A 16,163-nucleotide genomic window follows, 5' to 3' on the forward strand; every position below is an offset into this window, starting at 1 on the left:
GTTCCTGTACCCAAGAAGGCAAAGAACTGAATTAAATGACTACCGCCCCGTAGAACTCACTTCTGCAACATGAAGTGCTTTGAGAGACAAGTCAAGGATCATATCACCTCCACCTTACCGGCCACCCTAGACCCACTTCAGTTTGCATACCGCCCCAACAGGTCCACAGACGACGCAATCCTAATCACACTACCCTACCCCATCTGGGCAAAAGGAATACCTATGTAAGAATGCTGTGCATTGACTACAGCTCAGCATTCAACACCATAGTACCCTCCAAGTTCATCATCAAGCTGGAGGCCCTGGGTCTCAACCCCGACCTGTGCAATTGGGTCCTGGACTTTCTGATGGGCCGTCCTCAGGTGGTGAAGGCAGGAAACAACATCTCCACTTCACTGACCCTCAACACTGGGGCCCCACAAGGGTGCGTGCTCAGCCCCCTCCTGTACTCCCTGTTCACCAACGACTGCATGGCCATGCACGCCTCCAACTCAATCATCAAGTTTGCAGACGACACAACAGTAGTGGGCTTGATTACCAACAATGACGATGAGAGCCTACAGGGAGGATGTGAGGGCACTCAGATTGTGGTGTCAGGAAAACAACCTCTCACTCAATGTCAACAAAACAAAGGAGATGATCGTGGACTTCAGGAAACAGCAGAGGGAGCACCCCCCTATCCACATTGAAGGGACAGTGGTGGAGAAGGTGGAACGTTTGAAGTTCCTCTGCCAACACATCACAGACAAACTGAAATGGACCACTCACACAGACAGTGTGGTGAAGAAGGAGCAAAAGCACCTCTTCAACCTCAGGAGGCTGAAGAAATTAGGATTGTCACCCAAAACCCTGACAAACTTTTACAGATGCACAATCGAGAGCATCCGGTCGGGCTGTGTCACAGCCTGGTAAGGCAACTGCACCGCCCTCAACTGCAAGGCTCTCCAGAGGGTGGTGCGGTCTGCACAACGCATCACCGGTGGCAAACTACCTGCCCTCCATGACACCTACAGCACCCAATGTCACAGGAAGGCCAAAAAGATCAACAAGGACATCAACCACCCGAGCCACTGCCTGTTCACCCCGCTATCATCCAGAAGGCGAGGTCAGTACAGGTGCATCAAAGCTGGGACCGAGAGACTGAAAACAGCTTCTATCTCAAGGCCATCAGACTGTTAAACAGCAATCACTAACTCAGAGAGGCTGCTGCCTACATTGAGACCCAAATCACTGGCCACATCACAAGTCACTTTATACAATGCACTCTAAATAATGACACTTTCATAATGTGTACATATCTTACATTACTCATATCACATGTTTATACAGTATTTTATACCATTTACTGCACCTTGCCTATGCCGCTCGGCCATCCATATACTTACATGTACATATTCTCATTCAGCCCTTTAGATTTGTGTGCATTAGGTAGTTGTTGGGGAATTGTTAGATTACTTGTTAGATATTACTGCACTGTCGGAACTAAAAGCACAAGCATTTCGCTACACTCGCATTAACATGTGCTAACCATGTGTATGTGACAAATAAAACTTGATTTGATTGTGTGTATGCCAGTGACACACAATCTCAATTTAATAAATTTTAAATTCAGGCTGTAACAAATGTGGAAAAAGTCAAGGGGTGTGAACATTTTCTGAAGGCACTGTATGTCTCTACATTTTTAAAATCATTAGTAAAGTCAGTCATCAGAAAGAGTCAGTTGTCATATATGACCAAGCAGAGGAACAATAGTAGACACATGAGAGAGAGCATGTACACATGCTAGGTGAAGGTGGGGACAAGAGAAAGAGACAAAAGGAGTGAGAGATACAGTGATAGGTTGATTGATGGAGGGATTCCCCCATGGTGTGTGACTACCTCTGCGCAGGACAAAACAGGTCAAAAGAATAAAGGAGAGAGGCTGTTGTAAGGATGAGAGAGCTGCAGTGAAGGAGAGGGGAAGAGAAGAAAAGAGAGATGAGTGCCTCTTCATGTTTGGTTATAATAAAACTACTGTAAAGCAATCTATCTACAGCATAGGAGATAGAGACAAACATTGAAAACTAGTATTTGTCTCAATGGTTACTTCTAGCCATACCTTTTGAAACCCGGTCATAATAGGCATACAGAAACCCAATGGATTCACATCAAATGTATCCATTACTCTATTAAAACATTAGGTACTTTCTTATTCTCATCAGAGTCTGAAGTGAGAGATAAGGCCCAGATTCAGTAAACATTTGCACCAGTGCAACGGATGCATGTTATTATATGAGAATAACATACATTTCCATTTCACCTTCAAATCGTGATTTCACATTTATGCTTTAGACCCTCCAGAAAAATATCTGCTGCAAATGCTTGCACATGAAAAAATGCTTAGCTAGAACTAGCACTCTGTTGTCATTTTCTTGAAATACCTAATAGGCCTGGGTAGTTACCTCTTTCTTATATCGTAGCTGGTTGTAAATGGGCGGTTTTTGAGAGGTCTCAATCTTGACCTCTTGCGTTGACGTCCTATATGAGGGGTTACTGTAGGTCAGGTTGCTCACCCCGGGGTCAGCAAACTTGGATTTTTTGTGTCTGAGGATAGAAATATGGGAAAACACATTGTACACACAGTCCACTGGATAAAACTGTCCATGGGGTGACAATCTAGGTTAGCTCCCACAACAGACAAATGTCACAGGTCTAATGTAGATACTCAACTAGTCTAAAGAAGGCCAGTTTTTTTGCTTCTTTAATCAGAACAACAGTTTTCAGCTGTGCTAACATAATTGCAAAAGGGTTTTCTAATGATCAATTAGCCTTTTAAAATGATAAAGTTGGATTAGCTAACTTGTTGATAATGGGCCTCTGTACGCTTATGTAGATATTCCATTAAAAAATCACAGTTTCCAGCTACACTAGTCATTTACAACAATAACAATGTCTACATTGTATTTCTGATGAATTTTATTAGATTTTAATGGACAGAAAATGTGCTTTTCTTAAAAAAAAACAAGGACATTTCTAAGTGATCCCAAACTTTTGAACGGTAATGTACATATTATTTTTATTACTAGCACTAACTTTGTTGATGACTTCTTAATTGAGGAACATTTGACTTAATATGACTAATGTGGTTGTCTCACCTAGCTACTTTAAGATGAATGTACTAACAATAAATTGCTCTAGATTAGAGCGTCTGATAAATTACTAAAATGTAAATGTCAAATGACAGAAATTTTGAGTATTTAGAGAGGACTTACCTGTAAATAATGAAGGCAGTGATGATTATCAGGATGGCCAGAATGGTCAACGCTCCTCCAATCACATAGCTGATATGAAGCCCCTCCCCTGTGAAAGAAGCGTTGCAGATGAACAAATCAAATTGTATTTGTCACATGCGCCGAATACAACCAGTGTAGACCTTACAGTGAAATGCTTCCTTACAAGCCCTTAACCAACAAGGCAATTTTAAGAAAATACCAACAAAAAAAGAGAAGAATAACAAACAATTAAAGAGCAGCAGTAAATAACAATAGTGGGGCTATATACACGGGGTACCAGTACAGAGTCAATGTGCGGTGGCACCGGTGTCGAGGTAATTGAGGTAATATGTACATGTAGGTAGAGTTATTAAAGTGACTATGCATAGATAATAACAGCAGCAGCATAGAATGGGGGACAATGCAAATAGTCTGGGTAGCCATTTGATTAGCTGTTCAGGAGTCTTATGGCTTGGGGGTAGAAGCTGTTGAGAAGCCTCTTGGACCTAGACTTGGTGCTCCAGTACCGCTTGCTGTGCGGTAGCAGAGAGAACAGTCTATGACTAAGGTGGCTGGAGTCTTTGACAATTTTTAGGGACTTCCTCTGACACCACCTGGTATAGAGTTCCTGGTTGGCAAGAAGCTTGGCCCCAGTGATGTTCTGGGCCATACGCACTACCCTCTGTAGTGCCTTGCGGTCGGAGGCCGAGCAGTGGCCATACCAGGCAGTGATACAATCCGTCAGGACGCTCTCGATGGTGCAGCTTTAAAACCATTTGAGGATCTGAGGACCCATGCCAAATCTTTTCAGTCTCCTGAGGGGGAATAGGTTTTGTCATGCCCTCTTCGCGACTGTCTTGGTGTGTTTGGACCATGTTAGTTTGTTGGTGATGTGGACGCCATGGAACTTGAAGCTCTCAACCTGCTCCACTAGAGCCACGCCGATGAGAATGGGGACGTGCTTGGTCCTCCATTTCCTGTAGTCCACGATCATCTCCTTTGTCTTGATCACGTTCAGGGAGAGGCTGTTGTCGGTGATCAGGCCTACCACTGTTGTGTCATCAGAAAACTTAATGATGGTGTTGGAGTTGTGCCTGGCCGTGCAGTCATGAGTGAACAGGGAGTACAGGAGGGGACTGAGCACGCACCCCTGAGGGGCCACCATGGCAGATGTGTTGTTACTTACCCTTACCACTTGGGGGAGGCCCATCAGGAAGTCCAGGATCCAGTTGCAGAGGGAGGTGTCTCGTCCCAGGGTCCTTATCTTTGTGATGAGCTTTGAAGGCACTATGGTGTTGAACGCTGAACTATAGTAAATGAATAGCATTCTCACATAGGTGTTCCTTTTGTCCAGGTGGGAAAGGGCAGTGTGGAGTGTAATAGAGATTGCATCATCTGTGGATCTGTTGGTGCAATATGCAAATTGGAGTGGGTTTCTGGGATAATGGTATTGATGTGAACCATGAACAGCCTTTCAAAGCAATTTCATTGCTACAGACGTGAGTGCTATTGGTCGGTAGTCATTTAGGCAGATTACCTTAGTGTTCTCGTGTGCAGGGACTATGGTGGTCTGCTTAAAACATGTTGGTATTACAGACTCAGACAGGGAGAGGTTGAAAATGTCAGTGAAGACACTTGCCAGTTGGTTAACGCCTGCTCGAAGCACACATTCTAGTAATCCTTGTGGCCCAGCGGCTTTGTGAATGTTGACCAGTTTAAAGGTCTTTTCTCACATTGGCCGCGGAGAGCGTGATCAAACAGTCATCCAGAACAGCTGATGCTCTCATGCATATTTCAGTGTTACTTGCCTCGAAGCGAGCATAGAAGTTATTTAGCTCGTCTTGTAGGCTTGTGTCACTGGGCAGCTCTCGGCTGTGCTTCCCTTTGTAGTCTGTAATAGTTTGCAAGCCCTGCCACATCTGACGAGCGTTGGAGCTGGTGTAGTATGATTTGTTCTTAGTCCTGTATTGATGCTTTGCCTGTTTGATGGTTCGTCGGAGGGCATAGCGGGATATCTTATAAGCTTCCGGGGTACAGTCCCTCTCCTTGAAAGCGGCAGCTCTACGCTTTAGCTCAGTGCGAATGCTGCCTGTAATCCATGGCTTCTGGTTGGGGTATGTACGTACAGTCACTGTGGGGACGAAGTCCTCAATGCACTTATTGATAAAGCCATTGACTGATGTGGTGTACTCCTCAATGGCATCGGAAGAATTCAAGAACATATTCCTGTCTGTGCTAGCAAAACAGTTCTGTAGTTTAGCATCTACTTCATCTGACCACTTCTTTATTGACCGAGTCACTGGTGCTTCATGCTTTAATTTCGGCTTGTAAGCAGGAATCCGGAGGATAGAGTTATGGTCAGATTTGCCAAATGGAGGGCGAGGGAGAGCTTTGTACGCATCTCTGTTTGTGGAGTAAAGGTGGTCTAGAATTGTTTTTCCTCTGGTTGCACATTTAACATGTTGATAATAATGAGGTAAAACTGATTTAGGTTTCCCTGCATTAAAGTCCCCGGCCACTAGGAGAGCCGCCTCTGTATGAGCGTTTTCCTGTTTGCTTATGGGGGAATACAGCTCATTGAGTGCGGTTCAAGTGCCAGCCTCGGTCTGTGGTGGTATGTAGACATCTATGAAAAATACATATGAAAACTCTCTAGGTAGATAGTGTGGGCTACAGCTTATGAGATACTCTACCTTAGGCGAGCAAAACCTTAAGACTTCCTTAGATATCGTGCACCAGCTATTGTTTACAAATATGCATAGGCCCCTGCCCTGTGTCTTACCAGAGGCTGCTGTTCTGTCCTGCCGATAGAGTGTATAACCCGCCAGTTGTATGTTCTTAATGTCGTCATTCAGCCACGACTCGGTGAAACATAAGATATTACAGTTTTTAATGTCCTGTTGGTAAGATATATGTGCTTTCAGTTTGTCCCATTTATTCTCCAGCGATTGAACGTTAGCTAGCAGGATGGAAGGCAAGGGCAGATTAGCCACTCGTCACGTGATCCTCACAAGGCACCCTGATCTCTTTCCGCGAAACCTCTGTTTCCTTTACCAGCAAATCACGGGGATCTGGGCCTGGTCGGGTGTCCGACTCAATGAAGAACTCTTCGTCCAATTTGAGGTGAGTAATCCCAGTTCTGATGTCCAGAAGCTCTTTTCGGTCATAAGAGACGGTAGCAGCAACATTATGCACAAAACAAGTTATGAACAATGCGAAAAAACAAACAAAATATCATGGTTGGTTAAGAGCCGATAAAAACGGCAGCCCTCCCCTCCGGCGCCATTTTCCTCCAACATCAACCAATGACTGGATTACACTGCTATGACATCTAAACAATTAGATATAGCCTATAAAATCAACACTGTACATTTGAAAGTGAATCATTTATTATGATGATAGTAATGATGATGCAAAGTGTGATGAAGATGCTACTGAGGGTAATAATCATGATAATGATGATGATGATGATGAAGCTGACTGATCTTTATCTTACCGTGAGGAGCCGTCACCACGTTGCTCTCTAAGCAGCCCTCCACACTCAGGCTCTTGTCTGTGCAGCTACAAAACGGGATGTAAAAAAACCTTTACCATCAAACTGAGGATATACTTTCTCACAAACTGAAGATATAAAAGTAAAGCATAGTGATACAATGTATTTAGTCAAAATTCACATCAGACAGCACTCATTATGTATCAATAGGATCCCTTCAAGTCATGGCCAATGAGGTAAAATGTCAGGCCTGTAGTTGACATACTTAATCAGTGGGGGTCCTTGCTGAGGCGTGTCTGTGGAGGCTTTGGGGATCTTGTTAGGGGCTGGGGTGCTGGTGGTCTCTCTGTCTGGTGAGGTTGGCACATAACCTGAGACTAAACAGAGGAACAATGATTAGTGTTTTAAAGATACGTAAACAGATCACACACAAAACTGGAATGTTGCTTATCAAAATAAGTTGTTTCTCACACGCATGCAAGTACACACACACACAAACTCACTTGTGGAGCAGGGCCTGCTGTCTGGTTCATCAGGGCAGGCACAGACAAAGCTATTTGTATTAGCGAAGCAGAGATGAGTACATCCTCCATTATTCACCCCACAGTGGTTAGTGCCTGCATGGAAAAGAAAAGGCTTACATTAAAGTGGCCAGTGATTCCATGTCTATGTATATAGGGCAGCAGCCTCTAAGGCGAAGGGTTGAGTAACCGGGTGGTAGCCGGCTAGTGATGGCTATTTCACAGTCTGATGGCCTTGAGATTGCTGTTTTGACCTCGCGTTCTGGATGATAACGGGTTGAACAGGCAGTGGCTCGGATTGTTGATGTCCTTGTTGGCCTTCCTTTGACATCGGGTGCTGTAGGTGTCCTGGAGGGCAGGCAGTGTGTTTCCTACCTTCACTACCTGGGGCGGCCTATCAGGAAGTCCAGGACCCAGTCGCACAGGGCAGGGTTCAGATCCCGGGCCCCGAGCTTAATGATGAGCTTGGAGGTTACTATGGTGTTGAAGGCTGAGCTATAGTCACTGAACAGCATTCTGATGTAGGTATTCCTCTTGTCCAGATGGGATAGGGCAGTGTGATGGCGATTGCCTAGTCTGTGGATCTATTGGGGCGGTAAGCAAATTGAAGTGGGTCTAGGATGTCAGGTAAGGTAGAGGTGAGGTGATCCTTAACTAGACTCTCAAAGCACTTCATGATGACAGAAGTGAGTGCTATGGGGCGATAGTAATTTAGTTCAGTTACCTGTGCTTTCTTGGGTACATGTACAATGGTGAACATCTTGAAGCAAGTGGGGAAAGCAGACTGGGAAAGGAAGAGATTGAATATGTCCGTAAATACTCCAGCCAGCTGGTCTGCGCACACTCTGAGAACGCGGCTAGGGATGCCGTCTGGGCTGGCATGTCTTGCGAGGGTTAACACGCTTAAATGTCTTACTGAAGTTAGCCACGGAGAACGAGAGCCCACAGTCCTTGGGAGCGGCCTGCGTTGGTGGCACTGTGTTATCCTCAAAGCGGGCGAAGATGATGTTCAGCTTGTCTGGGAGCAAGACGGTGTCCGCAACGTGGCTGGTTTCCCTTTGTAATCCGTGATTGTCTGTAGACCCTGCCACATACGATTCGTGTCTGAGCCGTTGAATTGCGACTCCACTTTGTCTCTGTATTGACGTTTTGCCTGTTTGATTGCCTCACGGAGGGAAAAACTACAGTGTTTGTATTCAACCATATTCCCAGTCATCTTGCCATGGTTAAATGCGGAGGTTTGCGCTTTCAGTTTTACGCAAATGCTGGCATCGATCCACGGTTTCTGGTTTGAGTAGGTTTTAATAGTCACTGTGGGTGACATTCCCTATACACTTCCTGATGAACTCTGTCATGTGTTTGTGAAACGTCAATGTTATTCTCAGGCTCTCCGGAACATATCCCAGTCTGCGTGATCAAAACAATCTTGAAGCATGAATTCCGATTGGTCACGCCAGTGTTGAATAGACCTTAGCACAGGTACTTCTTGTTTGAGTTTCTTTCTATAAGGAAGGGAGGAGAAAAATGGAGTCGTGATCTGATTTGCTGAAGGGAGGGTGGGGAGGGCCTTGCAAGCATCTCGAAAAGGCACGTAGCAGTGGTCTAGTGTTTTTCCTATGCAACTACAGTCTACAGTCAATGTGTTGATAGAACTTTGGTAGCTTTTTCCTCAAATTTATTTTGTTAAAATCCCCAGCTACAATACATGTGGCCTCAGGATATGTGGTTTCCAGTTTGCATAATGTCCAGTGTAGTTCCTTGAGGGCCGTTGTGGTGTTGACTTGAGGGGGAATATACACGGCTGTGACTAACATATATTTCATGCTTAACTTATTTGGGAACGGGGGCAGTATTGAGTAGCTTGGATGAATAAGGTGCCCAGAGTAAACTGCCTGCTACTCATCCCCAGAATATAAGATATGCATATTATTAGTAGATTTGGATAGAAAACACTCTGAAGTTTCTAAAACTGTTTGAATGATGTCTGTGAGTATAACAGAACTCATATAGCAGGCAAAAACCTGAGAAAAATTCCAACCAGGAAGTGGGAAATCTGAGGTTTGTAGGTTTTCAAGTCTTTGCCTATCCAATATACAGTGTCTATGGGGTCAGATTGCACTTCCTAAGGCTTCCACTATATGTCAACAGTCCTTAGAACCTTGTTTCAGGCTTCCACTGTGAAGGGGGAGAGAATAAGAGCTGTTTGAGTCAGAGGTCTGGCAGAATGCCATGAGCTCAGTCAGGCGCGCGGCTGTGAGAGTTAGCTGCGTTCCTTTTCATTTCTAAAGACAAAGGAATTGTCCGGTTGAAACATTATTGAAGATTTATGATAAAAACATCCTAAAGATTGATTCTGTACATCGTTTGACATGTTTCTACAAACTGTAATATAACTTTTTTCACTTTTCGTTTGAACTAAGTGATCGCGCATTGAGCATTTGGATTACTGGGCTAAACGCGTGAACAAAAAGGAGGTATTTGGACATAAATGATGGACTTTATCGAACAAAACAAACATTTATTGTGGAACTGGGATTCCTGGGAGTGCATTCCGATGAAGATCATCAAAGGTAAGTGAATATTTATAACGCTATTTCTGAGTTTTGTGACACCTCTCCTTCTTTTGAAAATGGCTGTATGTTTTTCTGTGACTAGGCGCTGACCTAACATAATCCCAAGGTGTGCTTTCGCCGTAAAGCCTTTTTGGCTTTCAGACACTGTGGCTGGATTAACGAGAAGTTTATCTTTAAAATTGTGTATAATACTTGTATGTTTGAGGAATTTTAATTATGAGATTTCTGTTGTTTTGAATTTGGCGCCCTGCAATTTCACTGGCTGTTGTTGAGATGGGACGCTAGCGTATATGCATATGAGGAAGCAAACTGACGTTGCTACCTTTCCACTAACGTAATTAGATTTCCTGTCTGATTCCCAGTTCGTCCGCTAAATAGCAGCTGAAGATCACGAGGTCTCCTGGCCACCTGAAACCAGATGCGTCCGGTTGGGCAATGAGCTCAGCGTCAAAACTGAACAAATTTTGACACCTGACATCTTAAAATGACCCTAGCGATTGGGGTGTTATTTTTTAAATAACACATAGACAAGCGAGGAAACGTCCAACTTATTTTCCCATTCAATTTGCTCATAGCAAACGAGTCAGATTTAGCAATGGTACATAACTGGAGGATACATGCAAGGTAATGAATTGAGAAAGAAATGCATTGCATTATGATCACCAGGGTGTACATTTGACATTTCAGTAATTTAACAGATGTTATTATCCAGATTTAACAGACACTCCTATCCATAGCGACTCACATCTAGTGCATTCATCTTAACTTCTCTAGGATAGGGGGCAGCATTTTCACTTTTGGATAAATAGCGTGCCCAATTTCAACTTCCTTCTACTCATCCCCAGAATATAAGATATGCATAGTATTAGTAGATTTGGATAGAAAACACTCTGAAGTTTCTAAAACTGTTTGAATCATGTATGTGAGTATAACAGAACTTATGTAGCAGGCAAAACCCCAAGGACTAACCATTCAGATTTTTTTTTTTAGGTCACTGTCTGTTCAATGAGTTTTCATTGGGATACTAGATTTCTAATCAACCTGTTTGCAGTTCCTACCGCTTCCACTGGATGTCACCAGTCGTTGGAAACTGGTTGAGGTTATTCCTTTGTGCAATGAAGAAGTACGGCCATCTGGAATCAATGTAACGTTATGTGTACTGTTTGAGAGTTGCGCAAGACTAGAAAAGTAGCGTTAGTTTGTTGTCCTCCTGTATTGAAAACAGATAGACCCGTCTTCAATTTGATCGATTATTAACGTTTAAAAATACCTAAAGTTGTATTACAAAAGTAGTTTGAAATGTTTCGGCAAAGTTTAGAGGTAATTTTTTAGATATTTTGTAGTGACGTTGCGCAAATTGGAAGCTGTTTTTTTCTGGATCAAACGCGCCAAATAAATGGACAATTTGGATATATATGGACAGAATTAGTCGAACAAAAGGACCATTTGTGATGTTTATGGGACATATTGGAGTGCCAACAAAAGAAGCTCGTCAAAGGTAAGGCATGATTTATATTTTATTTCTGCGTTTTGTGTTGCGCCTGCAGGGTTGAAATATGCTACACTCTCTTTGTTTACTGTTGTGCTATCATCAGATAATAGCATCTTATGCTTTCGCCGAAAAGCAGTTTTGAAATCTGACATGTTGGCTGGATTTACAACGAGTGTAGCTTTAATTTGGTATCTTACATGTGTGATTTAATGAAAGTTTGATTTAATATCTTTTTTTAATTTATTTTTTAATTTGGTGCTCTACATTTTCCCTGGCTATTGGCCAAGTGGGACGCAAGCGTCCCACATATCCCAGAGAGGTTAAGCTTAACGGCGATTTTATAGCAGGTGTACTCAACAGATGAAGAAGAGTTTGTAGAGATTCGCAATACAATGTTGAACACTTTTACTGTTGAGTAAAACAAAAATGTTTACCTCCGCTCTAAACAAGGCATGTATTACATAACACACACTGTAAATATCCATCCTTGAATGTGACCAACAGTATAAGGAGAAAACTTGAAAAATTTAAATAAAAACCATCCCCGAAATGCCTCGCTACCACTCAGTCACTGTGGCGACTCCACAATGGGGGTTGAAGGTAGAATCTGGCTCTAATCATCTTGGATCAGATTACCCTCAATTCTAACCTACACCATAAGAAGATTAACTAATACTTGAACCGGTATCAGTAGTTAGGGGCAACTTACCGCTCGGTGAAGTTTCCCCTTCGGTACAGGTCTAGGATCAGCTTCCCCTCCCCAATCCTAACCTTAACCATTAATCGGGAAAATGCTAAAATGACTCAAGATCAGCGTCTAGGGGCAAAATCTCCCTGCTCCCTTACCGCTCTGCCTCTGTGGCGAGACTATGATGATGTCCATGAGGCCCTCCACGTTGGCCAGCACCGTCTCCTTGCTGCGGCCAGTGTGTTTGTCCACACGCTGAATGGACTTAGTCTGCCAGTCCGTCCAGTAGATCCAACGGTCTTGCTGCGAGAGTCGGGAGAAAGGGGTTAGAGGGGAGGACACCGGCTTCAACTGGGGGAACAAGGTAGAGAAAAAGAGAGGAGAGAAAGAAACACAGACGAGGAAGAGAAAGAGGGAGGAAGAAAATGAAGGTCAGAGATGGAGGGAAGTAGAATGGTTCAGTTTTATGGTTCAGTATGAGTGGAGCAGGAGGGAGAGCAAGTGAGGCAGTGAACAAACAATTGAGTGGCGGAGGAGTGAGAGAGCAAGTGAGTGGACGTGGCAGCCAGGGGGAGGGGTCAGGTGGTTGATTGACAGCTGGGGGGGGTACCTGTGTGAGGGCGAAGGGGTGAGACACAGGGCTGACGAGGATTTGACGGAGCTTTCCGTTTAGGTCGGAACTCTCAATGCGGTCCAGGTGAGCATCCACCCAGAAGATCCTACACACACACACACGCATGAGTTAAACACACACATTCATAGTACATATACATACTAGGCAAAATACTTTACAGAGATATTAGACAGAGACGAGAGGGATTTAACAGGAATTGACATCAAAGCTATCCATCAAGAGGCCAGAAAACTCCTGATTCCCACACCTTCTTAAACATTAAACATCAAATTCAATGACTTTTCAAGGACTTTCCAGGCACAATTCCCTCAAATTCAAGGACCCAACATGGCATAGTTTGAGACACGGATCAAGGTTAATTACTATTACAACACTGATAATTTGTATAATGAGAGCTAGCAGGCTTTACAGAAGCTCACAGAGAACTGTGTGAACACTTCTCAATTGTGCTGTGTTACAGTGATGGCAGACTATGTGGTCTCTTGCTTTCTCTAACACAGCACAGCAAAACAATATAGTGTGTAAGTTGAGCGATAGAGACAGAGACTTATTTACAAGTTGAAGAGCTAAGTAAGTCCTCGTTTATTTCATTAGCACCAGCTTAACAACACGAAACATGTCGCAGAGCAAAAACATGAGCTTTTTTTAAGTAAACAAAAACACATGACCATAAATAAAATGTTTTGCAACAATAAAAGATCAGATGAAAATGAATAAATAAATAATAAATAAAACCTTTACCCAATAAAACATTTCCCAGACTATTGTGTTCTGGGGTTGTTGGCCTTTTTGGGTCATTAGCTTTTCTTTTTTTTTGATCACTTACTCATTGAGTAGTGTTTTGCTCCATCTTGCAGATGCAAGGTGAGAGTAAGACAGTCAGAGGAGTTGGTGGCAAAGTCTCCTTGATTTCTGAGCTCGTTGTCCTTTGACATATACTCGTAAAAATATGTCCACGCTGTCTTGGACAGGATCAAAGTTCAAACGCAGAGTGTTGGGCCTGGACAATGTAGTCAATAAAATGTGAGTATTGTCAAATGATGTCGTCACAATCTTCTTCCTTCACCCGATGACTATTTACAAGGTAGGTCAGGGCCTTCCTCAATTTTGATGTACACAGCATCTTTCCATTTCCCTTGGATCCAAGAAAGACAGATGTGAGACCAGAGAGTACTTCAATGGAGATTTCTCAATAAATTTGTTAACAGTTGTGAGCGTACACTTCTTGTAAGCGACTTTGAAGTCCATCAATGTTTTCTGTACAATTTTCTTCCCAGCGGACAAGTCTCTCAAATTCTTTGAGTAACAAAGCCCAAGTCGACCTGTGAGGATGTGATTGGATGACTGGCTCACCTCGACATCAAGACGTTCTTTTGGGGTCTTCGCTTCTTTCATGAGGTCTGGCTTAATGAATCTGCTCATCAAGCTCCTAGGCACCTAGAACAAGTCTACAGAGAGAAATGGCACCATGGGCTTATTGGTCTGGAAGCGTGTGAGGAATGGTGTCACTTCTTTGCTCACTGACAAGATGAAATTCAGTTTTGCTGTCATGAGAGGGTCCTTAACGGCCTCCTGAATCACCTCAAAAGGACTTTGTGCCTGGATTTGGACATCTCTTCTCTAAAGCCTTCAAAATCTCTAAAGCTCTTTCAAGCACGGGCGCATTTACAACCCACATTGTCTTGCAAAACTTATGTGGCATTGGGGGATCTGATGATCCAAAGATGTTAAAGTAGTCCTCCCTGCGGGCTGGAGTATCCTTCAGAAGTTGGTACATAGCATGCAGTACACTGTTGACTTTCCACTCTGTTTCTTCCACTCCCTTCTGAAATGCTCCTTGTACAATATGGAGATGGTAACTGCCAACGTTTATAAGGTGTACATTAAAATCTAGGAGGGCCTTCTCAACTTTCTTGTAAAATGACCGATTTACACTTGTTCCATCCAGGAGATCTGAACCATGTTTTCCTTGGTAGATCTTCGGTGCTCTTCTTATAGACCGCCTTAAGATCCAATGCAGTCGCATGTCCCATACATTTAGAATCATAAAATCTCGTCACAACTTTGTCCCCATCCCATAAACGGACGTGAAAGTCACACTGCTTTGACTGTGTGTTTCTGTTAAGGCTCATCAAAGGGAAGTACATAGTCCTCCTCCCCAGCAGACAGTTTTTTTTAGACAACAAGTGCTTGAAATGAGGAGCCAAGCTATGCACACATAGCTGGACTTTGTTGCCCTGCATGCGAAGGTCTTGGCTATTGCACTGTCTGGGAACATCGCTGAGAACAGCACACCTAAGAGTAAAAAAAATAAGGTTGAAACCAAACACTTATTTCTGTTTCTAGCCTGTGTGTGAACCTGTATGTGTCACAGAGAGAGAATATGAAATATGAAAACAAACATAACATGTTCCTAAAAATTATTTAATGTTACAGGTTTATAAACCATGCCACTCACCCCCATCATATTCAGACACCGCAATGTCTCAGCCCTCAGTGTGTCCTCTTTGGGAACGCCAGTTATGATGAAGGTGGTGACTGTGGTAGTAGTTTGAAGATTGAAGATTGTCTAGGTGGTGATGTAGATGATGACTTTTCCACATAGTTCAATACAGTGGGAGCTGTAATAAAATAAGTGTCCAAGTCTGATGAATGACTAGCTAGCTGGCTAATGTTAGCTAGCATTAGTCATGAAACGTTGTCACTAACAACTCTAGTGAACGTCCTTTAACTAAATGTAAACTTTCAGCTAACGTCATTTATTTTAAATGTTCACTGCACAGCTCTGCTTGCCGCAAGTTGGCTAACATAACGTTAACAAATTAGCTAACTTTAGCAAGCTAGCACTATTGACAGATGTGATTCTGTGGGAGAACTGACTGAGACATCTAGATAACATTAGCTAACAACAACATAGAAAATGTTAATTTGACCGAATAATTCTGTAACGTTAAAGTTAATTTACACAACCATGAAGAGACGGAATAATCTAGCTAACTAATTAACGTTAATAACTAAGTATGGTTGTTGTATTCCTTTCTACATGTTACCAGGGGTAGGACCTACCTGCTTTTAACGTGCAGATGGCTGTCCTGTGTGATGCTCCAGCAGCATGGCTCGTCACAGCTGCTTCGCCCATGGCGTGAACTTTAATTGATTTTCTGCAGGCTCTGCATCGGGCCATATGGATGTCCCACTGATCTTTAACAAGCCAGTCTTTGTAAATGTCTTTGGTGAGCCACGAGTCCTGGAATTTACATTTTCCCGGCATAGCTGAAGGTTCGCTTAACGTTACACGGAAGCCAAACTGGCTGCGAGCGTGTGCCATCGTGCATACATTTATTTTGTCCCCCCACACCAAACGCGATCACAACACGCAGGTTAAAATATCAAAACAAACTCTGAACCAATTATATTAATTTGGGGACAGGTCAAAAAGCATGAAACATGTATGGCAACTTAGCTAGTTAGCTTGCACTTGCTAGCTAATTTGTCCTATTTAGCTAGCTTG

The 16,163-nt window shown here is 43.2% G+C and overlaps 1 protein-coding gene across 1 annotated transcript in view; it reads right to left on the minus strand.

The window, feature by feature from the left end:
* Positions 1–16,163, minus strand: part of LOC120045143 (low-density lipoprotein receptor-related protein 4-like) — a 231,412-nt gene that overhangs the window by 14,029 nt on the left and 201,220 nt on the right. Inside the window, exons 31-37 of the mRNA XM_038990063.1 lie at positions 12,629–12,737; positions 12,177–12,321; positions 7,248–7,361; positions 7,010–7,121; positions 6,748–6,812; positions 3,252–3,339; positions 2,442–2,583 (exon numbers count right to left, since the gene is read on the minus strand). Of these exons, the coding sequence (XP_038845991.1) occupies positions 2,442–2,583; positions 3,252–3,339; positions 6,748–6,812; positions 7,010–7,121; positions 7,248–7,361; positions 12,177–12,321; positions 12,629–12,737 (775 nt within the window). The remainder of the gene's footprint in view (positions 1–2,441; positions 2,584–3,251; positions 3,340–6,747; positions 6,813–7,009; positions 7,122–7,247; positions 7,362–12,176; positions 12,322–12,628; positions 12,738–16,163) is intronic.

This window comes from Salvelinus namaycush, chromosome 1, assembly GCF_016432855.1.
Source record: "Salvelinus namaycush isolate Seneca chromosome 1, SaNama_1.0, whole genome shotgun sequence".
Taxonomy (NCBI): domain Eukaryota; kingdom Metazoa; phylum Chordata; class Actinopteri; order Salmoniformes; family Salmonidae; genus Salvelinus; species Salvelinus namaycush.